Here is a 26,529-nt window from a genome sequence, read left to right as displayed (position 1 = left end):
CGCCGGGCGTTAGTGCTGGCGGCGCCTTCCTCCCCTGCGGGTGGGTACCGGCCGGCGCTCCCCGCGTCCTGGCTGGCGGGGTCCCGCCTCCTCGGGGGGGCTGGGTGATGGGCGGGGAAGGGGACAGCCCGCTTAAAGGGAGGCCGGCCCGGTCTCCGCCCGCGCCGCCGGGTCCCCTTAGCCCCGCCACGGCCGAGGACGCCGGCCCGGCCCCGAGAGGTGAGAAGAGGGGAGGGGACGCGGGAAGGGGGAAGGAGCGGCGCCCGCCTCCACGCGGTCGGCGGCGCCTCCACGGTCGCCCTGGCCTGGGTCCTGGGCGTGGTGGGAGGAAGCCCGCACCGACGGGCTTGCGTCGCGGTTATTCCCTCGGTCGGCGGCGGCGGGGGCGAGTGTCAGAGCCCCGGTGACCCGACCCCGCTCCTCTGGCCGAGGGCTGCCCACTCTCCACTCTCTACCCCACACGTCAAGCCGGTGCCCCCGCACCTCGCTCATAACGGTGCTGCTCTTCGCCCCGAGTCTTCGACGAGCCGTCTCGTCTGATAGCCGTCAGATATCTGGCAGCAGGACCGAGGAGATACCAGCCACGACCACCCTTCCACCCCCCATCCCCCACCCCTTGGACAGATGGGGAAGCTGAGGCTTGGACACGAGAGAGGACTTATCTTGGTTTTTAAAACCACACACCTGGTTAAGTACAAATCAAGACCTGTAGTTTTCGAGACTCATAGACTAAGTTGAAATTCTTTCGCTGGATAGATGGGGACACGGAAAGGACACCGAAAGGGCCAGGGCCTTGCCCGAAATTACTCAGCAAGTTATTTGCAGAGCTAGGACTTGTACCCAGTTCTCCCGAAGTCGTGGAATATTAGGCTGGGCTCTTTCCTTGCACACATTGGGGACCACGGTGAGTTAGAAGCATTCAGGACTTAAACTTCTTGCTGGCACCCATTCTAGTACCTTCTTTTTGTTTCTCCTTGTCCCCAGGGCTCTTTCTGTGAAGTCTGGAAGTAATTTGATATCCAGTATTGGGGTTAAGCAGAAGTTCTGTTTTTTGAAAATTGAGACCATGAGAAATGGAGAGCCAAACCTGGTGGGAAGAAATGAGCCCATTTTTTCCTTCAGGAATGTCAAGGGGCAGAGACTAGTAGCTGTCATTTATTGAGCAGATGCTATGTGCCAGGCACTGTACTGGATGCTTTACTTGTGTTAGCTTTGCAACAACCCTGCAAGTTAGGTATTGTTATCCCCATTTTACAGGTGCGAGATTGATGCTGAGTAAAATGAAGATTTTCACCCAGCGCCATACAGCTGTTGAACAGGGTAGCTGGGATCTGGATAGAGATGTGTCTGATTCCAGAACGTATCCAGTGATTTTCCAAGTATGGCCCCAGCTCCCTGACTCAGAATCACCCAGGGTGCTGAGTCTTGGATGTCATCGCTTGATTTGCCCAAGAGTCTGCATTTTAACGTTATTTCTGTATTTGGATATCATTGTACTATAATGTGCTGCCTCCTAGGGGAAGATCTGGAGATGACATATTCAGGGCTTTGGACAAATCTAGATTAGATTTACTAGGGGTGATGTTTGAGCCATGACATCACTTTTAGTAAGCGTAAACCCCCAGGCAGATTCTTGCCAAAGTATAATTTCTTGGCACAAACTTGGCTCTGGTGTGTTGGGGGAAAGGGGGAGGGGTAACTCTTTTTTCCTTACCACATAGGTGTGAAACTATCCTTCTTCCATTTGACCAACAAATATGTGTTAAATGCTTATTCAGGGGATCCAGCTGTGAACAAAATAGCGAGTCACTGCCTTTATGGGAAAGATAGCCAATTACCAAAAAAATAAATGTATAATATGAGATGGTGAGAAGGGGCAGGGAGAAAAATAAAGCAAAGGGGATAGGGGTACAAGGCAGGGATGGGCCCCGGAGGGGGCATGGCGGCAGCGGGGGTGCTGTTTGATAGATTGTGTCTGGGAAGGAACTGATTAAGGCAGTGTCTGAGCAAAAACCTAAAAGACAGGCAGGGAAAAGCTATGAACAGAGTGAGCAGTAGCATTCAGTTAGAAGGCCAGCAAAAGTAGACGGAGGCAGGAGCCTGCTTGGCTTGTTTGACACTGGTCTAGGCTACTAATTATTCTAGCCAAAATATAGCTACAGAGGTAAATTTTACCTTATTGGTCCTAAAAGAAAAAGAAAAAGTTACCCGTGTGTGTGTGTAATATGAAAGATAAAAATAATTTTGTTCTTAATCCTTTTACCAAACCGGCTTCAAGCAGTTTGTAACCCTTGCTTATTAAAATTAGTAAGAGACTCAGCAATGAGTTGAGAACTTGGCCACAAAGTATTGCTTTGAACCAGCTCCTAAGATCTCTTAGCAAGGAAACAAATTTGGGGGCCATCTGGTAAGTTAGAAAGTGAGCCAAGCTTGGAAATTGGAAGATGAGGTTTGAGAATCTGGTCCTACCAGTTGAGCAAGTGACTGAATTTTGATTTTTCTCATATGGAGAATAGGAATTCATAATCTGTTCCCTGATTTATTGAGGAGGCAAATGAGAGATGTATGTGAAATCTTTTTGAAAGCAGTAAATCACTTTGCAAGGCACTATTTAATTATTTGATCGTGGTTTTACATTGTTATTTTTCTGTCAGGTATTTTATTGTTTTGTCTTTTATGGGGCGTTATACTAGAAACAGCGTGTCGTAGTACTTGTGCTACTGATAGGAGCCTTCTGCCGGTGGTTCTTTTTGCATCACAGACGTAAATGAACATTGTTAATCACTTGTGATAACTGGAAAATAAGGAAGACTTTCTTGTCTTTATTGTGTTCGCTTGAAACTTCACCTCTTTGTTCAGTTCAGTAAATATAGGTGTGTAGCCATACATACCAAGTGTGAGGCACTGTGTTATGTGCTAGGTTTTGTGGAAAAGAAGATGACTTGATGTCTGCCTTTAAATGTATACTCTAGTTTGACAGACGTGTGAACTGAAGTGCTAAATAATTATCTGTAACATGTTGGGGAAGCGTAGCCTAAGAAGTTTCAACCCCCTTATCCTATGGTGTTTGAAGTGAGCCTTAAAGGATTAGAAAAAGGACCGAGATAGATGGAGATAGAAGGGAAAGGCATCCTAGACTGAAGGAACAACACTAGCAAAGGCCCAGAAGAGCAGAGGATGCTGAATATATCATGGATTGGTGACTGGCACACTGGTGCGTGGAAGGAAGCAAAAGAAAGGCTGTTTCAGGCTTATTCATAGAGAGAAGACTACTGAAGTTTTTAGGCTGTATTCAGTAGGAGGTGGGGAGGCACTGCCAATTTTTGAAGAGTATCCAGGTGGTTTGCTCTCATGTCGTAAATGAATGCTTCTTTTGAAGAACAGGCAGCATAGCTTAGTGATTAAACATGTTGGTTCAATTCCGTGCTTAAGGCTAAAGTATATCTGCAATTTTCAAATAATTCAGGGAAAAAACACACAAAAAACCCCAAACAAACCAACCTGTGTGTATGGAGAGTGCAAAAGTGCAGATGTGGAAAAACGTTAACAATTGGTGAATTGTTAAATTGCTGAATAGGTGGATTGTGAGTATACCGGTGTTCCGTGATCATTCTTGCAACTTTCTGAAGATTTAGAAAGTTTTAAAATAAGCAGCCCAGAGACAGAGAGAGAGTAGGTTTGACTCAAACAGGCTTTGGTTCCAGTCACGGTCCCACTGCTTACAAGCACTGTGTGTACTGGAAAATTATTTCCGAACTACACAGCCCACGCCTACTCCAGCCTAGTTTAGCTGGGATTTTTCCATATCAAGAGAAGAGACTTTTTTGGTAGGTGAGTTGTTCATGTTAATGTTAGGTTAATGTTAAGACTTCAAGTTTTCCACAAATTTTAGATCTAGGTTATTTTATATGCTTGCTATTTATTTCCTCCTTCTCTGTCTTCTTCTGGATTATTTAGTATTTTCCATTATTCTGTTTTATCTCCTTTGTTGGTTTATTAGCCATAACTCTTTGTTATTGATGGGATTGCTTAAGGTTTTATAGTTTGCATCTTTAACTTATCACTCTCTACCTTTGAGTGATGTGCCATTTCATATTAAGAACCTTACAGTGCTATAGTTTGCTTTCTTTCCTCCTGGTTTTGTGTATGTTAAAATATATGTAACATAAAATTGGCCATTTTACCATTCTTAAGTGTACAACTCAGTGGCATTAAGTACATTCACAGTGTTGTGTAAGCATCACTACTATCCATTTCCAGAACTTGAAACAGAAATTCTATAACCATTAAGCAATCACTCTGCATTCCCCCCAGCCCTTGGTAACCTCTAAAATATATATATATATATATATATATATATTTTTTTTTTTTTTTTTTAAAGACTGGTACCTTGAGCTAACATCTGTTGCCAATCTTTTTTTTTTTCCTTCTTCTTCTCCCCAAAGCCCCTCAGTGCATAGTTGTATATTCCAGTTGTAGGTCCTTCTGGCTCTGCTATCTGGGAAGCCATCTCAGCATGGCTTGATGAGTGGTGCCATGTCCGCACCCAGGATCTGAACTGGGGAAACCCTGGGCAACCAAAGCGGAGTGCATGAAGCTAACCACTCAGCCACGAAGCCAGCCCCTCTAATCTGTTTTCTGTCTCTATAAGTTTGCCTATTCTAGATATTTCATATAAGTGGAATCATACAATATTTGTTGTTTTTTGTCTGACTTCTTTCTCTTAGCATAGTGGTCTCAGAGTTCATCCACGTTTGTAGATGAAGAGTATCAGAACTTCATTCCTTTTAAATGGCTGAATATATTCCATTGCATGGCTTATACCATATTTTGTTTATCCATTTATCTGCTGATGGACACTGGGGTTGTTTCCACCTTTGGCTACTGTGAATAAGGCTGTTAAGAACATTGGCATACAAGTATTTGTTTGAGTCCTTATTTTCAATTCTTTTGGAATATATACCTAGGAATGGAATTGTTGGGTCATATGATAATTCTGTTTAGCTATTTGAGGAGCCACCAAACTTTTCCACAGTGATTGCACCATTTTACATTACCACCAGCAACAATATCAGTTATCTTTCAAAGAAACAAATATCAGATTTAAAAAGTCAAAGTTAATTCTTTATTTTTTTCTTTGGCTGAGGAAGATTCACCTGAGCTAACATCCGTTGCTGGTTTTCTCTTTCTGTATGTGAGCCACCACCACAGCATGGCCACTGACAGACGAGTGGTGTAGGTCTGTGCCCAGGAACCAAACCCGAGCTGCTGAAGCAGAGTGCACCAGACTTAACCAGTAGGCCACCAGGGCTGGCCCCAAAGTTCATTCTTTCTGAAATTTTTTTTGTTATAATAACTTTTTAAAATAAAAACCAATCTATCCATCAAAAACTACTTATTAAGTGCCTCCTGTGTGCCCAGTTCTGTGCTAGGTATTGTGAGACTACACAAAAAGCATAAAACATCTCCTTGAATAATTTTTAATCTAGTTGGGAAGATAAAGTGTATATTCAACAAATGTTTATTGAACATCTAAACAATGGTAATTCAGAGAAGAATGAGGTACCGTTTGTGTGCTGATGACCTATATACCCCTCACCCACCCCATTTTTCCAGTTTTGGCTTTTCTCCTGTGCTTAAGACCTCCCATTTTTAATTGCTTACTGGGCATGCTCATTTGTATACCTTATAGAAATCTCAAACCTAGGAAAGCTAAAGTCACACTTTTTGTTGATTACCTTTCCATTTCCTCCTCCATATTCCCATACACTGTCCTTTTGTGTCGTCTACCTCAGAATTCATCTTAGGTTTGTCCATCTCCTTTAAGCATCCTCTCTTATCTAGTGGTATCATTGAAATGTCAGACCTCGTCCATCTTTGCCCTGCCTTGGAGTATGCCTTTGTCAGAAAGCTTACGGGATAAGTCCAGGCTTCTTGGGATTACATAAGGAACTGACCTTTCACTGCAGTTTTATCTCCTGCAACTTCACTCCAGGACTCTGGCCTTTTAGGTCTTGGATTATATTGGGACATGTCACTTGCCTGAGTTTCATTTCCTTTCTTTACTTTTCATCTTCTTCATATTGGCCTGCAGCTCTTCTTCACTTGCAGAATACTTCAAACATCTGTTATGGCACTTAGAGTGGTTTTTTTTTTTTTTTTTTTTTAAAGATTAGCACCAGAGCTAACATCTGTTGCCACAATCTTTTTTTTCTTCTTCTCTCCAAAGCCCCCCTGTACATAGTTGTATATTGTAATTGTAGGTCCTTCTAGTTGTGTTATGTGGGACTCTGCCTCAGCATGGCCTGATGAGCGATGCTGGGTCTGCGCCCAGGATCCGAATTGGCAAAACCCTGGGCCACTGAAGCGGAGCATGTGAACTTAACCGCTTAGCCATGGGGCCGGCCCTGGCACTTAGAGTGTTATAGTTTATCTATTTAGAACTCGGTATATACCCACTGATTGTGGGTAGAAACTGTGTTTCTTACTCCTTTTAGCCAGAATTTCCTGATCTCCTACTATGTGTTAAGCATTGTTCTTGGTACTGGGGGTACAGTACATATGAGAAAGACTATAAATAATAGGTTTTTAAAAATGTATAAATACGTAATATAATTTCAGAAGTTGCAAGTGCTATGAAGGAGATAAAGCCAGGTAAGGGTTTAGAGGATGATGGGATGGGGCTGTTATTTTATTTGGGATGATCAAGGAAGGCCTCTCTAAGGAAGTGAAATAGGTGAGACCTGAAAGGATGAGAAGAGGCCTGCAAATGTCTGGGGAATGATTATTCCAGGCAAAGAGAACTTGAGCAAGTGCAAAGACCCTAAGAAGAAAATCAACTTGGCTTGTTCCAGGAACAGCAAGAAGGCCAATAGGAAATGAGGGTGGAGAGGTATGCAGCTTCAGATATTGTAGGGTGTTAGAGTGGCCCAGGTGAGGTATGACGCTGGAGGGTAGTGAGATGTGATTGGATTCCAGAAACTTTTGGCAGTAGGGAGAGAATGGGTATATTATTCAAGGTAGAGCAGACAGGGCTTACTAATGGAATATATATGAGAGTAGGGGATTGAGAAAAGAAAGAATGACTCCTAGGTTTGGGGTCTAGGTTCTGATGCATTGTGTCTAGCACAGTGGTTAGCTTATAGTAGGCAGATGTTTATGATTTGATGAAGAGTAATACCCAATGTGTAGGAGCTCACGTGGAAAAGTTAATCAGTCCAGCCTTGCAAGGCTGATTGGCACTTATGAATATTTGTAGAGTAAGCAAACGCTGCAGCCTACAGAACAAAGATGAGTCTGAAATTTCATCTGATGGGGAGTGGTCCTTCCTTTTCCTCCAGGGGGCCAGTCTCAGTGTTAACTTCTCAATCTAGAGCAAGGGCCTTGGACAGTTGCCTGGGCTCCAGCCATCCTGGTTGCAGGCACCTGTGAGTGGGATGGAGATGGACACAGAAGCCCTTGCTCATCCTTGACTCCCCTGGGCCTTCCAGCGCTGTGCTCTTGTCTGGACTTGTCTGACAACAGTGAGTTGGAGGATCAGATGGGACTGTGTAAACAGGGACTCTGCCTTGCTTTTACCTGTTTATGGTTTAGGTTTGTTTTTCTAAACAATCTTGAACTATTTTTTTATTCATAAAAGGCAAAAAAGTAAATTATTAATTGCTTAGTAGAAGAATTAAATAACCAGAAGATATAATAAGATAATACATAATTATTTATCAAATGAGTGATACAGTGATTTTCTCAAAAGCCTTCAGGGTCTGTGCACTGCCTGCAGATTAAAGTGTACTTTTATTAACCTGGCGTCCAGGGGCCTCCAGAATCCCCCCCAGGTCCCTCTCCAGCATCCTCTCCCACTAATCTCCCACATGCATCCATGCTTTAAACATAGCATTCTAATTCCTGATTCTTTTCCTGCAACCTCAGAACTGTTGCTGTTTGTTCTTCTCTCCCTCATCCATTTTCCAAGTCCTCCTCGTCTTCTCAGCTCTGACCTGGACCTCAGAGCCCAGGTGAGATATGTTCTTCCCTTGAAGCCTTTCTTTTTTCTTTTCGAGGAAGGTTAGCCCTGAGCTAACATCTGCCGCCAGTCCTCCTCTTTTTGCTGAGGAAGACTGGCCCTGAGCCAACGTCCGTGCCCATCTTCCTCCACTTTATATGTGGGACGCCTGCCACAGCATGGTGTGCCAAGAGGTGCTGTGTCCGCACCCAGGATCCGAACTGGTGAATCCCAGGCTACTGAAGCAGAATGTGCACACTTAACTGTTGCGCCACCGGGCTGGCCCCCCTTGAAGCCTTTCTAAACTATTCCAGCTCTTGCAGATTTCTCCCCTGCTTAGACGCTATGGTCATAGTAATTGGCAGCTTCAGTTTTATTTAGCAGTGATGTTGTGGCATATACACAGTGAGAGCAGAGCATGAATATGGAACCATTATGTTGCAGAGGCGGACTTTACCATTCTCCTCTGAAAACTGTCACCCTCTGAAAGGGCATTTCAGTTTCACAAGTTGCCAAAGTGTTTTGTATGCACTATTAGTTAAAATTATATGCTGTAATTGCTTGCTCAAAGTAGACATTGTTTCACTTATAACTGCAAATTTTCAAATAGAAGTTGGCTGACCACTATCGGCTTATCTAGAAGAGATGTCCCTCTATTCTAGTCCAGTGCTCTTGGACTCAGTAATTCACACGGGAAGTTGTGCCAGTGCCGCTGTTTAGTCACCTGGTTAAGACCACTTTCTAGATAGTCACAGCTGCATGTGCTCGATTAAAAAAGAAAGTACAGAATGTCTTTTCTTTTGTGTTGCCTATACTGCCATTATACTTCAATATATGCATATGTAAATGTATTTTTCAAAAATGTTTTATTGTTTTTTTCCTCCAGTAATGTGGAAGGTTCAGGTGTTTTCTTGAGTTAGTCTACTCTCAGTTGTCGATGTTAATAAAGGGGGAAATTAGTCTAGATAATAGAGTAAAATCCTGCTTTATTGAACTTTATTGAATGTGTAGTTTGTAGCCCAACCTTCTTAAAATGGAAGTCTGGTTGCAGACCATATTTCACGGATAAACACTGTAATTTCTTAATTTTCATAATTAATGTAACTAATGCGATTGGTGAATACTAAAATTGAAGGCAATAATAGGTTTGAGGAAGTTGGAGAATTTGTATGCAAAAAGGGATATTTGAAAAATATGTTCCAAAGTAGATATTTCCACTTGAGAGGAAATATTGCCTTCCATCCTCCTTTTCTCTGTTTGGGTTATGTGTTTAGCAAACATTGTAGCTCCTGTTTTGGAAAGCATATGCCTGGATACTTTGGGCACACAAAGATGACCCAGAATGGAGCTTGCTCTCAGGAGCTTAATTTGTATGGAGGTCATAAAACAATTTAGTTTAAGATAATTTTTAATGTAGTTTTATATTGTTTTGGGTTTTAAAAAGAAAAGATATAAACAGTTTTGAGGAGAATCTTAGGGGTAAGTAGAATAGGTAAGGAGACAATAGATAGCTTTAGGATTCAGATTAATGGCTGAATCAGTTGCACTTCTAGGACTGTCTGTGAGTGAATAACCTGTGTTTGAGAGCTAAAGATGGAAAAAGACCATGCCTATAGAGAAAGGAGAGTTAGGTACAAATTTGTAGATATCAGTGCTAGGTTATTTTGGGCAGCAAGTATTTGAAACTGGGATATGTAGAGTAGCTGAATTCTGAAGTGTTTAGAAGCACCTGAAGTTAGAGAAAGCTAATTAGATAGGTGGTAGGAATAGTGCCATGCTCAAAAAAGAGCTATTCTTGGAATCCTAAAATCTGGATTTTATTACCTGGCTGAGTCACTTACAAGCTAAATAAGTTACTAAATTGGGCAGATCCTTTCACTTTATAATCTATCTATATATTTAAAGTGGGTTTCTTATAGACAGTATATAGTTGGGTCTTATCTTTTTCTCCAATCTGATGATCCTCTGTCTTTTAATTGATATGTTTAGACAGTCACATTTAATGTGATTATTTATATGTTCAGATTAAACTTTACCATCTTGCTGCTGGTTTTCATTTTGTTCCATCTGTTTTTGGTCTCTTTTTTTCCTATTTTTCTGCTTTCTCTTGTGTTAATTGAGAATTTTTTATGATTCCTTCTTATCTCCAGAATTGACCTATTATTTTTACCTTGAAAAAAAAATTTAGTGGCTACCCTTGGGTTTACAATATACATCTTTAACTAATCAGAGCCTACTTTCAAATAATAATATGTCATTTCACATCTTGTAAGACCTTACCACTCTCAATTCCTCCTCCCATTCTTTGTGCTATTGTTTTCATATAGTTTATTTTGTATATGCTATAAACAAAATGCATTCCTAGTTTTGCTTTGACAGTTATCTTTTAGAGCAATTAAAGATTTTTTTAATTAAAAAATTTGATTTTATCTTCATTTATTCCATTTCCTGGACTTTATTTATTTGTTGTGTATTGTTGTGCAGACCTGAGTTTCTGTCTACTATATGTGTATATAGTAGTGCTGTTCTACTTGGAATAAATTCTCATAGTGTTTGTTTATCTGAGAAAGTTTTTATTTCTCTTTCATCTTTTAAAAGATATTTTCTCTGGGTATAGAATTCTGGGTTGACAGTTATATTTCTGTGATAAAAGTATCACTCCATCGTCTTCTAGCTTGTATGATTTCCAATAGGAAAGTCTGTTATAATTCCTATCTTTGTTCCCCTGTATATAATGTATGTTTTTTTCTTTGCCTGTCTTCCGCCTTTTATCTTTGTCTTTTGGTTTCAGTAGCATGAATATGATATGTGTAGGTGTGGGGTTTTGTTTTTATATTTGTCCTTGGTGTTCTCTGAGATTCTTGGATCTATGGTTTGGTGTTTCTTATTAATTTTGGAAAATTCTTTGCCAGTATGTCTTCAAATATTTCTTCTGCACATTCTCTGTCTTCTTCTTTTGAGATTCTAGTTCTGCATATGTTAGGTTGTTTAATATGTCTCACAGCTCTCGAATGTTCTCTTACATTGTTACTGTTTTTTGTGTTTTTTTAATTCTTTTTTTCTCTTTGTTTCAGTTTAGGCAATTTCTATAGCTCTGTCTTCAATTTCATTGATTGTTTCTTTGACTCAACTTTACTGATGATAGAAAATATTAATTTTTGTCTTTTTCATTCCCAGATTGTAGTCATATAGGGCAAGATTTGGATTTTGTTAGTTTTTTATTATCCCTCTTTTACATATCTTAGGTTTGGAAAAGGCTTTTGACCCAGAAATCACCAAGAGCTGCTCCAAAAGAAGGACATGAGAAATGTACTCGGACTAGTGTGGCCTGAAAGTAGGAAGTGAGAAGAGTCACAGACGGGTTGCAGTGAGGAACAAAGATCTGCTGTGTGTCCACCAATCTAATCGACTTGCTCAGGGTAAGTGGTCATTGAAAGCTTTTCTTCATTATCTACTTAACAAGACCACCAAAGTAACTGTTATTTGGCTCTTGTTCAGTGTGATGATCCTTCATCCTAAACAAAATTAATGTGGGTTACTTTTACATATCTTGGGATCTTGAATAGGTGATGGGTCCTGGATTATGGCTTCTTGATAACCTTAGGTTTATAGAATCTCACAAGGGCCTATTTTTCTGTCAGTTCCAAAACAGGAAGCTTCCTGAGTCCTCTATCTAATATATTTTATCTCTGTCTGGCTACAGTCATAAATTTGTTTATTCATTTATTCTTTTCTTCATTCAAAGATTGTGTAAGCCTGCTATCTCAGAGTTACTGTTTTACATTCATTGATGATTACCATGAGGAACGAGATGTCCTTTCTTCCAGGAGCTGGAGCGGCTCCTATGTAAATAATATAAGAATGTAGTTGGGGGCTGGCCCAGTGGCGCAGCAGTTAAATGTGCATGTTCGGCTTTGGCAACCCAGGGTTCGCCGGTTCGGATCCTGGGTGTGGACATGGCACCGCTTGGCAAGCCATGCTGTGGTAAGTGTCCCACATATAAAGCAGAACAAGATGGGCATGGATGTTAGCTCAAGGCCAGTCTTCCTCAGCAGAAAGAGGAGGATTGGCAGCAGTTAGCTCAGGGCTAATCTTCCACCAAAAAAAAAAAAATTAAAAAAAACAAAGAATGTCATTAGTACTATAATGGAGGTGCACTATGCAGTGGGACACAGGGTATAGTGATTGATCGGGGCTAGGAGAGATTGGGCAGTGCTTTGTGTAAGAGGCAGCATTTTAACTTGGCTTTAAAAATGATTACGATCTTGACAGGCAGAGAGGTGGATGGCCCTTCTAAGCTACGCTAACATCACAAAGGCACTGATTTGTGAAGTATTTGGTAAATAGTTTACACTCTATTCCTTTGAGAGCCTGTTTCTTTTTCCTCCTCTTTTTTACTCTTATTACAATGACTTATTTTTTTGTTGTTCCTTCTCTCTTTTTGCTTAGTTTTACCACCTTTGTTTCCCTGCAGTTCTTAGTGGTAGGTCCCATGGCCCTAGTTCTGTAGTTTAGGACCCAGAGATGGAGGATCACCTCGTTACCCTCCAAGTGGAAGGAGAGGGCAACATTAGTCCTCCGTTCAGCCTGTGTTCAGAATGAGTCCTTAATAGTAAAGCGAATCTTTCTTTGCGTGAACATGGGCCCTGCCCACAGGGCAGATATGACTCTATTCTAGAACAAAGTAGAATAGATTGAAACTTTCCAGAGCATATGTCAGACATTTGCCCCCTCAGCCCCTCCTATGCTCTTGACTTTTGTTTGCCTCAGCAATCTCTAATCAGCTTCTCTCTCCTCTTTCCTACCAAGCAAGGGGGTGCTATTCAAAGACCCAAATGTATTTTGCTCTAGTTTCTTTCTTTTTCCAAAAACATTTTTCTTTACTCTATCACTCTTTCTCCTTTATGTTTATTTTCAACAGTTAGTGGGTTATAAAAAGGGACACCTCTCCCCCATAAAAAAGGTTCAGCTTCCTTGTTTCAGGGACTTGCAGGTAGGGGTCAAGGTTTGGGATGAGATCCTGTTTTGCAGTATGTCTAGGAGTGAAAAACCTGGAGAGAAGACAGTTGATAGCATATAGAAAGAAGGAGACAGCCCGCCTGATAGCTTTTCTGGAGAAAAAACTGCAGGAGGAGCCAAGCAGAGATGGAGAAGAATCCTTGATGATTTATTCTCTTGGGAAGTCCTGTACCCAGTGAATTATTTGCTTTGACTTGGGTATTTATGGTCTAATTCTTTTTTTTCCCCCTTTCACAATTGAGGCTCAACTAAGGAAAGTTCATGTAAGGTACCTGCCCCCAAACTGAACTCTTAGTTCTCATGAATGACAAGTAGGACTGTTAAAATGTGTGAGCACTGAGAATTACTTAACCAGTTAACCCTGGTGTTTTCTTTGGGGTAGGAGGCTGAAGCATCTATCTCCAGAAATGTCTTCAGAAAGTAAAGAGCCACATGTCCTTTCACCCAAGGACTCATTTGAAGGAAATGACCGATACAGTCCTCCATCTAGGATCCATCTGGAACGTGAAAAGAAATCAAGTACTGACTTCAAGCAATTTGAGGCCAGTGAGCCATGCAGACCTTATCCTAGGATCCACATGGAACCTCAAGAGAAATCAAATACTAACTTCAAGCAGTTTGTCATAAAAAAACTGCAGAAGAGTTGCCAGTGCAGTCCAACCAAAGCAAAAAATATGATTTTTGGTTTCCTACCTGTTTTGCAGTGGCTCCCAAAATATGATCTGAAGAAAAACATTTTAGGAGATGTGATGTCTGGCTTGATTGTGGGCATCTTATTGGTGCCCCAATCCATTGCTTATTCTCTCTTGGCTGGTCAAGAACCTATTTATGGTCTATATACATCTTTTTTTGCCAGCTTAATTTATTTCCTATTGGGTACCTCCCGTCACATCTCTGTGGGCATTTTTGGAGTACTGTGCCTTATGATTGGTGAGGTAGTTGACCGAGAACTACTCAAAGCTGGCTACGACACAGTCCATATTGCCCCTTCTTTAGGAATGGTTTCAAATGGGAGCACGTCATTAAACCAGACGTCAGGCAGGATATGTGACAGAAGTTGCTATGCAATTAAAGTTGGCAGCACTGTAACCTTTCTGGCTGGAATTTATCAGGTAAGAACAATGGAACAAGTGGTGGTTTCTGGCAAAAGAAATCTCTATACATGAAATCTCAGATCTGTGAGGGATCTTAGAGATCATAATAATTAAGGCTATCATTTATTGAATGCAGAGGATATGTGAGGGGTAGAGCCAGAATTCAAACGCTGGTTTGACTCCACAGGTAAGATAAGGCTGCTTCTGTTTTCTCAACCCTAGGCTGCCTCTTAACCAATAAATATCAGTCAGCCAGATTTTAATTATTCCGTTGTAAAAATTTAGACCAGAAGGCGACCTCAGACCACCTAGTACAACTCCTTAATTTTCTATGTTGAGAAACACTGGTTTGCTTGGGATTCTGTGTGGTTGGTTCTTGGCAGAGTCAGCGTTAACAATCAGGTGGGAGGATAAGAGAATGCGGATTGGGGAGAGGAGTGCAGGAGTTTTTCAAACAATAGATGACCCCCCTACTTCCTTTAGAATTGCTGTTCTAGTGAGTAACTCTCACTCAAAATAGTAGTTCTCTTAGACTGTTGGGGAGGGAAACGGTGAGAATGGGTATTTCATATTATCACCCAGGAGAAAGGATTAGAAATGAAATTCTTCTTGGATCTCCCATAAAAGCCGTTAATCTTCCATTATCATCACGCCCCTGCCTTTTGGCATCCAGGAGTCAGTGCCAACGTTAAAGCTCCTCTCTATTACGGGCATTTGGAACCACTAAGGGAAGGGGAGGAGTGGCTCACTTTATTTGGTGCCTGGATGAGGAGGGAAGGGAGAAGGGGGTGACATGCAGAAGAGTTGTGCTCCTCAGAGTCCATTTTTGCTTTTTGTTAGTATGCCTCACCACGAGTGAGGAAGGGCGCGGTAGAATTCTGAGGAATTATTCGGAAGAGGAAAAAGAAATGAAAACGTTCTATCTTTGAGGATGCAGAATTACTGTGGGAAGCAGTATGGCATAAGCACGTATACATTGGATGAGAATAGTTTCTCAATGTGAGGTTAGATTAAAGAGAGTTCCATAATAATTTCAAGAGTGTGATTCTGTCTTTATGTGAGTCTAATTTTTGGTTTTACCAGTTAAAACTTTACTTTTATGGTAATGATTTGTAATTTAAAGAAAATACATGGTTTTTTAATTAGAAGAATTTTTCCAATTTGAGTTTTTATGGTTTTTTATGGATCCTTGAGAATTTTTTCTTTTTGGAAGAGGTCTGAACCTTATTCAAGTTTAAGAACCATTGTACAAGAAGGTAGGAATCCTAAATTCTTGTCTCATCTGGCTAATGAGTAAGTGTGACCTTGGGCAAGTTGCTTAGCCCTCTGAGTAGAAATGAGCTCTCTCTATGTAAAATTAGAGGATTGAGACGTGATTGCATTTTTTTCTAGCTGACATTCTGTGATGCTTTAATGGTGTGTCTCTATGCAAAGAAACGCCTGGGTAATACAGGATTCGAAGCTCTTTTCCATCAGTGTTTAACATTTGTATATCCTTCCTTCCAGGTAGCGATGGGCTTCTTTCAAGTGGGCTTTGTTTCTGTCTACCTCTCAGATGCCTTGCTGAGTGGATTTGTTACTGGTGCCTCCTTCACTATTCTTACATCTCAGGCCAAGTATCTCCTTGGGCTCAGCCTGCCTCGGAGTAGTGGCGTGGGCTCACTCATCACTACTTGGATACATATCTTCAGAAACATCCACAAGACCAATGTCTGTGATCTCATCACCAGCCTTTTGTGCCTTTTGGTTCTTTTGCCAACCAAAGAACTCAATGAGCACTTCAAGTCCAAGCTTAAGGCACCGATTCCTACAGAACTCGTTGTCGTTGTGGCAGCCACATTAGCCTCTCATTTTGGAAAACTACATGAGAAATACAATACCAGTATTGCTGGACATATTCCTACTGGGTTTATGCCACCCAAAGCACCGGACTGGAACTTAATTCCCAGTGTGGCTGTAGATGCAATAGCTATTTCTATCATTGGTTTTGCTATCACTGTATCACTTTCTGAGATGTTTGCCAAGAAACATGGCTACACAGTCAAAGCTAATCAGGAAATGTATGCCATTGGCTTTTGCAATATCATCCCTTCCTTCTTTCACTGCTTTACTACTAGCGCAGCTCTTGCAAAGACGTTGGTTAAAGAATCAACAGGCTGCCAAACTCAGCTTTCTGGTGTGATGACAGCTCTGGTTCTTCTATTGGTCCTCCTGGTAATAGCTCCTTTATTCTATTCCCTTCAGAAAAGTGTCCTTGGTGTGATCACTATTGTAAATCTCCGGGGAGCCCTACATAAATTTAGGGATCTGCCCAAGATGTGGAGGGTTAGCAGAATGGATACAGTTATCTGGTTTGTTACTATGCTGTCCTCTGCACTAATAAGTACTGAATTAGGCCTGCTTATAGGGGTTTGTTTTTCTATGTTTTGTGTCATCCTCCGCACTCAGAAGCCAAAGGTTTCATTGCTTGGCTTAGTGGAAGAGACTGAAATCTTTGAATCCATGTCTGCTTATAAGAACCTTCAGGCTAGGCCGGGCATCAAGATTTTCCGCTTTGTAGCCCCTCTCTACTACATAAACAAAGAATGTTTTAAATCTGCTTTATATAAAAAAACTCTCAACCCAGTCTTAGTAAAGGCAGCTCAGAAGAAGGCAGCAAAGAGAAAGATCAAAAAGCAACCAGTGACTCTCAGTGGAATCCAGAATGAAATTTCAGTGCAACTTTCCCACGATCCATTGGAGCTCCGTACCATAGTGATTGACTGTAGTGCAATACAATTTTTAGATACAGCAGGGATCCATACACTGAAGGAAGTTCGCAGAGATTATGAGGCCATTGGCATCCAGGTTCTGCTGGCTCAATGCAATCCCTCTGTGAGGGATTCCCTGGCTCGGGGAGAGTATTGCAAAGATGAAGAAGAAAACCTTCTCTTTTATAGTGTATATGAAGCGATGGCTTTTGCAGAAGAACCTCAGAATCAGAAAGGAATATGTATTCCCAACGGTCTCTGAGTCTTTAGACTCAGATTCGTTGAGAAAGTAGATGGAAGAAAGAATATTGTCTAGCCATGGAGCTGGAAAATGTTGCAAACTTGAAATCTTAACCTATTGGCTAGACAGCATTCTTCCTTTGAAGCTGATGTCCTTTGCAGATACACAAATGCAGCAGAACTTATAGATAGGCAGAATAAAAAAAGGAAAATACTGTGGTTTCAAGCCTTCTTGCAGATATGAGGTATTCTTGGAATTAAGTAAATATTCTACTGAATTGAACTGTAAACATAATTACCATCCTGTTTTACGAGATACATTTGGACTCTTCCTTCTCCAGGAGGTACAGGGATGTAGCTGGCATTTACGTGAGGTGCCAGAGCCTCCTTGACATGGCTCTCAGGAGAGGTAGTGGAAAGGAGGCAGGGAGTGAATGTTGTGCCTGCTCACGCACCAGCAGATCAAAAGGCTTCTGGAGCACAAGGTAATAACTAGACGAGTTTGTTCGTACTTGTGCTTCTCTATTTCCAGTCTTTGCTCTCCAGACGGCTTTTAATAGGAAAGCACCATTCCTCGCCTTAAGGCTGGGAACCATGGGCACAGTCTTATCAGGAACCTGATGGCTGGGCTGGTTTGTGAAATCCTACCAGCCAGCATCACATTATGCAGAACGCTCTTTGTAGTCATGTTTTTAGTCGTGCCTTTTTGTTTAGGGTAAGTAGGTAACCAAGAAACTCTTCATAGTCAGCAAGAATAACAGGAATCCTTACTGTCTTTTCTGTGATCTCTGTCTGTCCCTGATTCTGAGTATTTCTCTACCATTAAGCTCTGTGTTAGCCTTCAGTTATGTTGTGTGTTTCCCATGGAATCTGTCCTAAACTGCTATGGCTGATGACCAGTAACAAGCTTGCCCGATAAAAGTCATAATGCTGACTCAGCGATTCTATATAGCATTTTAAATGAGGTTTTGGCAAACTTGAGGATGTATTCCAAAAAAAAAGATTGACAGGTTCCCTTAAGAATTTGTTTCCTGGGGCCAGCCTAGTGATGCAGCGGTTAAATTCGCACGTTCTGCTTCAGCAGCCCGGGGTTCACAGGTTCAGATCCCAGGTGCAGACTTACGCACTGCTTGTCAAGCCATGCTGTGGCAGGGATCCCACATATAAAGTAGAGAAAGGTGGGCATGGATGTTAGGTCGGGGCCAGTCTTCCTCAGCAAAAAGAGGGGGATTGCGGCAGATGTTAGCTCAGGGCTAATCTTCTTCAAAAAAAAAAATTAAAAAAGAATTTGTTTCCTTAGCAGTGACTCTTCTTTCCTTACCACGCTTTTTAGCAAGGATGGGCTGGGGATTAAGTCTTTCTCAATAGAAACTACTGTTCATCTTTACTTTGCAAGAAACGTTTACTGTAACCAATAAAAGTAATAGAGTGCTTCCAAAAGAACATCAATAATTAATTTGTAGATGTTTTAGTGAAAACAAAGCTAATGCTTACTGCCATGCACTCTATTGATGTACAGTAAATGTCGATGACAGCAACAGCTTTTAACTCTTTGGGCCACCTAAAACTATTATGCAAGAGGATTTAGAAGCATCACCTTTGTACAACCCAAGTTCTGTGGGTGTATTATTTGTGATAGCTGGCCACAAGTTGTGGCTACAGAATATTTCCTTTTGAAAAGCAAGAGTGTCCGACATTGAAAGCTTATAGTTCTGTATCTGATAGGTGAGAAAAAAAACAGGTTTTCCAAAGTTAGGACCAAGAGACTAATTTATATGAGGCTGAGACAGCCACACCATTTAAAACAAAATAATTGCAAAAATGCAAAATCATTTTTCAACCTGGTCCAGCATTCTAAACAATTTAAATATTTATGAGAAGCAAACCCTATGGGTAGCACATCTGTTGGAATGGGACACTTTTGAACATATTTAGCTTTTCTGCTGGATCCATAAACTGCAAATGTTGCTTTTCTATTGGTAGAGCTCTGCCCATCTGTTTACATCAAAAATGCCTTTCTGTTATTAAAATGAAGCAGTTCCTTGGTAGAAAAGCTGGATTTCTACCTTTGAGGTGATTGACATCATGATTAAATGTAATAGTGTCCTGAATTCTGACATCCTTTTAGAACTTAAGTCTAGAATTTCAGAAATGTTAACTGCTGTTTGTGTTTTGTTTGTTTGTAGCCAGTATTTGCCCTTTCTATCCAGTCTTGTGAACACTAATAGTAAAATCACAGTGTCTTGTCAGTCATTTGTTTTTAATCCCTCTTGTCCCTCCCCCAAGCCAGGTTTGAATCCAGACCATTAGGGATGTCTAATGCCATGTAACAGAGTAATGAGTGCGTGTTCAAGACGACTCTATAATTCAACAGACACTAGCACAGCAAACAAATGTCAGTCCAAAGATTTTGGGAAGCCTCTTCGAAGAATGGAGTAACAGGATTTGATCTCTTCCTGACATTTCTATCCATACATAGATATAAACAATTCTGGAGCGTTATGCAATTAGCAAATTCTTGAATTGTGTTCTGGTTTGTTCCTCTCTCACCCAAAAAAGGAAAGGAGATTCTGCTTTTGGTAGCTATCTGTAAAAACATTTAAGATTTCTCTAGAATTTGTTTCTCACTTTCTCTGCTTGGGTTGAAGTCTGCCTAAACTTACACAGTGTTAAAATTTTATGATTACTGGTTTTTAAAGGAATCAAACCTGAAAGCAAAGCCTAATTCACCAGTAAAACTAATGTTTTCTTTGGCTTTCTTGCTAAAGGGCTTGGACTTTAGTTCATCAGGTGATATTTTTCACACTTTATTGATAGAAAAATATCTTGCTTACTTTAAACTTTAGAGTCTAAATGAAGCATTTTCTCATTGCTTATTGACAAATGTACAAAACTGAGTATCATAAAATGGTCATTTAATTGAAATGTAGTGTGTACACTCTTGATGGTTAAAAGTCTTACACCTTGTTTATTTTTAAATTTGTTACAACCAGAGGGGTGGAATACCAGTGCACAGAGAGACTAAGGATGACATTCAAGAGAGGGGTGACAGGAATAGACCATGGAAAGGACTATTTCTGACCAAATGCAGGAGAAAAGAGGGACTCAGTTGATGGGATCCAGTCCCTGGTGAGCCCCACACAGCAGTACAGTGATCAGGATTAGGAGCTATGCCTTAGTTTGAGAGTGAGGTCAGAACTGGGTTCTGTTTCTAGAAGGGGAGGGGCACAGGTTCAGCAAAGCTGAAAGAGCTGAAGAGCACTGGTAGCCAGGGTTGGGGCAAAAGCCCCGGCCGACCTACTCTGGAGCAGTAGATTGACTGTGGTGCTAGCTGTGCCTCTGATGGGGTGAAATTGACAGATGTCTAGTTGACAGTTCCTTTTTTTAAAGTTGGATCAAAGGAAAACAAGATCTGGATAGTCTGACGTAGTTTTTAAACAATAGTAGACATTGAAGCCAAAATTTTTCGATAAATTTACACTGTGGTAAATGGTGATCTTTAAATATGTATGGGGTGTTAGATGAGTTTATTAGAGTATTCTAATGCTAATGACTACATTTTAACAAGAACAGTAATTTTCTGCAGGGCCATTCTCTGAGTAATTTGTCATTTAAGAACACATTTTCTGGGTGTTAGCCCTGATCCTGTTATAAAAGTGAGAAAAAGGCTGCAGTGAATTTCTTGGGAACTTAAATTGAGTCTAGAAGTTATAATGATAAATTCAAGCTCTGATCCTTATTAATGTTCTTAGTGTATTGTTTTCCTCTATATATTGCTATAGATGAGCCATAGGTTATTTTTGCATCAATGTAGACAATACCTCAAATACTTCCTGAGGACCCATGCAGGAGTCTAGGGCCCTGGGCCAGGTGCTGGGAGTATGGGCTGTATGGTAACTCTCCTAGGTAACACATGGGGGCACCTGGAGGTGCTTTATGGAGGGGCTCGGCTGAGTCTGGACTGAGGTCTGAGCAGAAGGCAGACAACTGAGGCAAACAGGGAGGCATCAGTGCCCCTGGTCTATTCAGGGATTGATTCCATGGTGACATGGTAAAAAGCCAGTCGACAAGATTTTGACTTTGCTTAATTTTTCTGTTCTTTAATGTTTCTCTTCTTTTTTCCTTTAAAGTTTTTATTTGTCTGTTCTAGTGATGCCTTATTTGAAACTGGGCTTAAAAAAATTGCAAAGAGGAAGAAATTGGATCTAGAAAGACTTTAGGCTTTGAACTAATTTGGCTTTCTTTTTTTTGGTATAAAGATTTTAGATAATCATGAATGAAATTGTTAATTTGAGTGCTAATAACAAGAATGACAGGGCTGGCCCCGTGGCCGAGTGGTTAAGTTCACGCGCTCCGCTTCAGCGACCCAGGGTTTCCCCGGTTCGGATCCTGGGCGTGGACATGGCACTGCTCATCAGGCCATGCTGAGGTGGCGTCCCACATAGCACAACCAGAAGGACCTGCAACTAGAATATGCAACTATGTACTGGGGGACTTTGGGGAGAAGAAGAAGAAGGAAAAAAAGAAGATTGGCAACAGATGTTAGCTCAGGTGCCAGTCTTTAAAAAAGAAAAAAGGAATGACAATTATAATGGAACAGACCAATAAATACACCAGCTGGTTTGTTATCATAGTGTATTATTAAAGTAAAATACTATTGAAATACTGTAAGTTAAAAGTACATTTTAGTTTTTAAAAAAAGTAACTTTAGGACTGGAGGATTTAGATGTGGGAATGGGGGAGATTTATTTTTATAAGGTAATTTTTATCCTGACAAGGACTATTTTTTTAAAAAAGTATTTTGCACCTGAAATTTTAAGGTAAACATGTTAAATACAGTAGCATTATACTAAATAGTGGATTTTTTCTTGGTGTGTATTTTATTTTTCTCAGTGATGCAAAATAGGAAGGAGATACATTGCATTGTGAAAATTGGAATAATGAGGGACACTCAATGCCTTTACTGGAGAGTCCACGTTTGTGAGTCTGTGCTGGAACCTTGTATAACCTTTCTTGGACTTAAATTATGGCTCTGAAAAAGGCCAAATAATTAGGATCTTAATACAAAATACCAATGACACAATTTCTAACTGAAGCTTTTTTAGTTGGCAGGCAGACAAGCAGCGTTAGCCAAAAAGGATTTTTAATTGCAGCTTTAATAAATTTATTTTAGGGTAGCTTTCTTCCCCACCCCATCCCCCATCCCTAAAATAAGATACTTGGAATCAAACAGCTCTTGCCTTTTCAATTAAAATCAGTTGGGAAATTACTGTTTGAGTTCTGGTGCTGCCATGATTTCTCAACAGTTAGTGTGAACAATCTATATAAAACACTACATTTTTTTGTCTCCTTTGCAATTTTATATGCAAATCAAGATAGGAGCTGGCCCAGTGGTGTAGTGGTTAAGTTCACGCACTCTGCTTCAGCAGCCAGGTGTTTGCTGGTTCGGATCCTGAGTGCAGACCTGCACACCACTCATCAGGCCATGCTGTGGCAGCATCCCACATAAAATAGAGGAAGATTGGCACAGATGTTAGCTCAGCAACAATCCTCCTCACACACAAAAAAACCAAGATAATATCAGGGTGACAGGTGAATGAACTCCAATTCTGTCGTGTCTATTTACCAAAAAAGTAGTTTACCTTTTTTTCAATTATTCGAGGCTAATGACTTTGAGGAACATGTTTTATACCACATATATCTTTTTTAATTAAGGCAAGTGCCTTGATGCTAGTCCACATAAATCATGCTTAACCTAACTCTGTGGGATGAGCTATTGATGGACTGCAGCCTGTTGCAGGAGATGGGGAATTGGTTAATAGCAGATCCTTTTCTTCTGGAAGGATATGTTCATGATGTTTATTATATAAGATCCTATATGTGCTGAGATCTAGAGGTGTCATTTGTGTGCTAATAAATTGTTATGCTAATAAAATATTACTCTGTGTCAAATTATTTAAGTGCAAGGGGGGTTCTAACTAAGAAACACATTTAGGTCACCAGGGAGCTTAAAATACTGTCTCTTTACATGTGGAGAGGGATTCAGTCATTAATTTTCCCAACCATAGCAAAAGGATATGTCCTTATAGAAAGCCATAAAGCATAAAGAAACCCAATTCTTTGCTTTTTGCTCTGTGGTCCTGAGTGAGTCAGTTAACCCTTTGGGGACTCAGTTTTTCCATCAGTGAAGAGGGGAGGAGGACTAGACTACCTGAGGACCCTTCCAGTTCTCATGTTGCACGAGGCCTATTCCATCCTGGGATGGAATCAGAAAACCCAAATCTGGCTCATGTTTTACTACTGTCCTAACTCTGAATTTTGGTCAATGAATTTTGAGCCTCATTTTTCTCATCAATAAATTGAGGCTAACACGTTATACTGGCTAAGAGAATTGGGAGTGGAATTCCTAACTGGAGCATGACACTTTGTAAGGAATAATCTGGGCCACCACCCTCTTCCCCATACCTGCTGTGAAGCCTCTCCCTGAATCTCCTCCTCCCTCTCTCAACTCTGGAAGAAGTGGGAGGGTGGGTCTAGGGTTAAGGACAGTTTGAGCCTTCCTTTTGTAGTACTTCTGTAACCTGGGTATTCTAACCCCTGAACTCATACCCACCCCACAGAGTGAAGGAGTTGGTCTGCTAAGGGCCCTTCCGGTCTCAGCATCCTGTGCACACCCTCAGTATCCGGGGTCCAGAGCCCTATGAAGTGCCCACATACTCATCTCCAACCATCTTACAGGGCTCTGCTTCCCCATCTGTTGTTTCAATGCTATGTCCTTGGCCTCTCCTCTCCTCATTTAGCACCACTGCTTAAGTTTTTAATTTTCAGATCCAGTTTAGACTGATGAAAGTATAGCTCTTGGAGAAATATCCACGTGTGTGTGTGTATATACGCACATGATTATAAAAAGGCTGGTTCATGGATCCCCATATCATGAACACCTTTCATTATAAGCTCTCTCCAGATGACTACAGCCACATCTAGGGCTTCAGTTGCCTTAACATCTATGTGCTAATGGCAGCCAAACCTGATTTCCAAACTTGCCTTTCTAGAATACCACCCAGCATATCTGACTATGTCAGTCTCCAGAGTAGCTGTTATTGGACAGCTTTGCCTAGATGCCCAGAGGCACCTCACATGCAACACACCTCCAAACTCCTCTTCCCCTGTTAATCTGTCTTAATCATGGCATGACCCAGCTACTCAAACCGGAAAGCTGGGAGATTCTAGAATATTCCTCTTCAACTCCCACACCGAATCTCTCTACCTGGTAAGAGTCTCTCAAATCCAACTCTTTTTGTTGCCCTCAATGTTCACCATTTCTCTTCAGGACTGTTTCACAGCCTGACTAGTTTATCTTTTTCTCTACAACCCAGCCTCCACTCTAGTTATCAATTATTTTCTAAAAACAGAAATTGACTTTTACTACTTACAAGTGGTTCTCTAGTGTTTTCAGGTTAAGTCCAAAATTAATGCTCTAGCCAACAAAACCTTAAAAACTTTCCCTTGCTTCCATCTCTATCCTGTCCTGCCATACATTCTTTTGCTAGACATAACCTCTGAACTTAGGTGTTCCCAAATGGGCCATTTTTTTAATACTCCAGGACTTTATATGTGCTGTTCCTTCTGCCAGGAGTTGCCTACCAGCCCCACATGCCTAACGCCCTACTCCTCCCTCAGAATTCTTCTTAAACATCCCATGCTCTTGGCAACGTTTCCTATTGAATTCCTCTTTTCTCAAGCAGGTGCTCCCTTGGGCTCCATCTCTGTACTCCTAAATATTCTCTGCATAGTCTCTAAAATGGCATTTACCACTCTGTATTATTTTTTCCCCTCATCTATCTCTTCTACTAACTGGACTCCTTCAGGGTAGGGCCATGTACTTCATCCTTAGAGCCTGCATGGCCAGCAGTGGGTATCTTATAAGATCCAATATATGATTGCTGCAAGCATGGATACGTTTGGTGGATAGTTATTTCTCTAACGCTGGCTCCTTTGCAGAGCATGTCTGTGTCCAGGGTCAATTATATGGCCTGTGGTTATCAATAAGTTGGAAAAAGTCTCTAGTGAAGGAGTAGGTGTGTAATAGGGTGGATTAGGTGGTCCGAGGCACAATTATTTCTAAGTTAGTTGTTTGAACAAGTCCCACCTTCTCTTTTTTCTTTCCTTGTTTTCCCTCTCAACCTCTACCATGTCGGAGAAATTACAAGTGGCTGCTTCTAAGGTTGCCTGCTGGCTAAATTATCTGCCTTATGTAGTCTACCCCTGCCCTCTGGTGGCCAGAGTATGCTACCACAGTCCACTTCAAAGATAACTGGCCCCAGGTAGTGTGAAGAGTTCTTTAATAGGTTTGCAACTTTGGAATTACATTATCTGAGCCTATTTGTCCTTTTGTATTATGATTGATGGAAAGATTAAATGATAAGTGAAACAGTGCTTGACATATAATAGGCAATCAATGACTCTTCCTTTTTAATGAAAGAGCCCTTCTTAGGAACAGGGCAAAGAAAACTTGAGTTTTATCTATTGATCAAGTTGGGGGTTCTGGAACACTAAACCCCAAGATCTGTCAGTGGAAGACAGGGCTGGTAAGGCGGGTCCCCTGCCTCTAGATGGTACCGGTAAAGTTCCAAATAGGGATCGACAGTAATGACAATAGATAGCATTCATAGAAACTTAGTCTGTGCCAGGTACACCTTTTTGTCCTCACAACAGCACGAGGTAGGTGCCTAGTCCCAGAACATTAGCCTATAGAGTGGATTGGTCAACAGGGCAAAACGAAGTCCTCGAGTGGGGTTGGAGGGACCAGAGTCAGGGAGAAACCACAGGGGGCCTGGTGAAGACTGTAGACTAAGAAGGGATAATATAAACCTCTTTTAGTTTAAAAAAAAAAAACAAAGCATCAAACAAAAAAACCCTAATGTCCAATAGAATCGAAGTTTCAGCCAACGTAAGCCGGACTGCAAAAGCTCTCTTTTGGATTTGATTTCGATCTACTGGGATCTAATTCATATGATGTGTTAAATGAGTCAAGAATGTGAGATTTCTTTTGTTAAAAAAGAAAGTTGAAACACATATTTACTGAATACTACTATGTGCAAGGCACTTAGACAAAGCCTTTCATACTAAAGTCTTGTGTGTATAATTAGAGAATCCTGCAATAACTTTCTGTAGAAGGAAACAGGTTTAACTCTCTATATTAGAATTCTTCATTATTAAAACCAGCAGAGAGCCATTGATGATTAAATAGCTAGGAACTAAAGTGTTTTTTTCCTTTTTGCAATTACTGATTATCGCTTTTAGCTGTTTACCCACCATTGTTGACTGTGCTGCTTAGGCACTATGCTATCTGACTCCCACTAGGCTCCTATAGACAACATCTCCCTGGAGCCTGGGTCACCATGGGAATGGGTATGTGAGCTGTTTC

General features: G+C 41.0%; 1 protein-coding gene across 5 annotated transcripts; it reads left to right on the top strand.

Moving 5' to 3' along the window:
- SLC26A2 (solute carrier family 26 member 2) lies at positions 1–18,208 on the top strand. Of its 5 annotated transcripts, none has more exons than XM_046665259.1 (4): positions 1–40; positions 11,245–11,418; positions 13,401–14,130; positions 15,619–18,208. In XM_046665259.1, the coding sequence occupies exons 3-4, from the start codon at positions 13,426–13,428 to the stop codon at positions 17,122–17,124; spliced, it is 2,211 nt and encodes a 736-aa protein (XP_046521215.1). In that variant the 5' UTR covers positions 1–40; positions 11,245–11,418; positions 13,401–13,425; the 3' UTR covers positions 17,125–18,208. The 5 variants fall into 5 exon arrangements, with proteins under 5 accessions (XP_046521215.1, XP_046521211.1, XP_046521212.1 ...); XM_046665255.1 differs by lacking the exon at positions 1–40 and adding an exon at positions 51–219; XM_046665256.1 differs by lacking the exon at positions 1–40 and adding an exon at positions 689–904.
- The last annotated feature ends 8,321 nt before the right edge of the window (positions 18,209–26,529 follow it).

The sequence above is a fragment of the Equus quagga genome, chromosome 7 (assembly GCF_021613505.1).
Source record: "Equus quagga isolate Etosha38 chromosome 7, UCLA_HA_Equagga_1.0, whole genome shotgun sequence".
Lineage (NCBI taxonomy): Eukaryota > Metazoa > Chordata > Mammalia > Perissodactyla > Equidae > Equus > Equus quagga.
The sequence above is the reverse complement of the archived record's forward strand: the minus strand, read 5'-3'. Positions and strand labels throughout refer to the sequence as shown.

Excerpts from the sequence above, each read along its gene's own strand:
- SLC26A2 (XM_046665259.1), top strand. The coding sequence starts at position 13,426 with ATGTCTTCAGAAAGTAAAGAGCCACATGTCCTTTCACCCAAGGACTCA. Across the intron at positions 14,131-15,618 it reads TTCTGGCTGGAATTTATCAG|GTAGCGATGGGCTTCTTTCA; the intron begins GTAAGAACAATG and ends CCTTCCTTCCAG.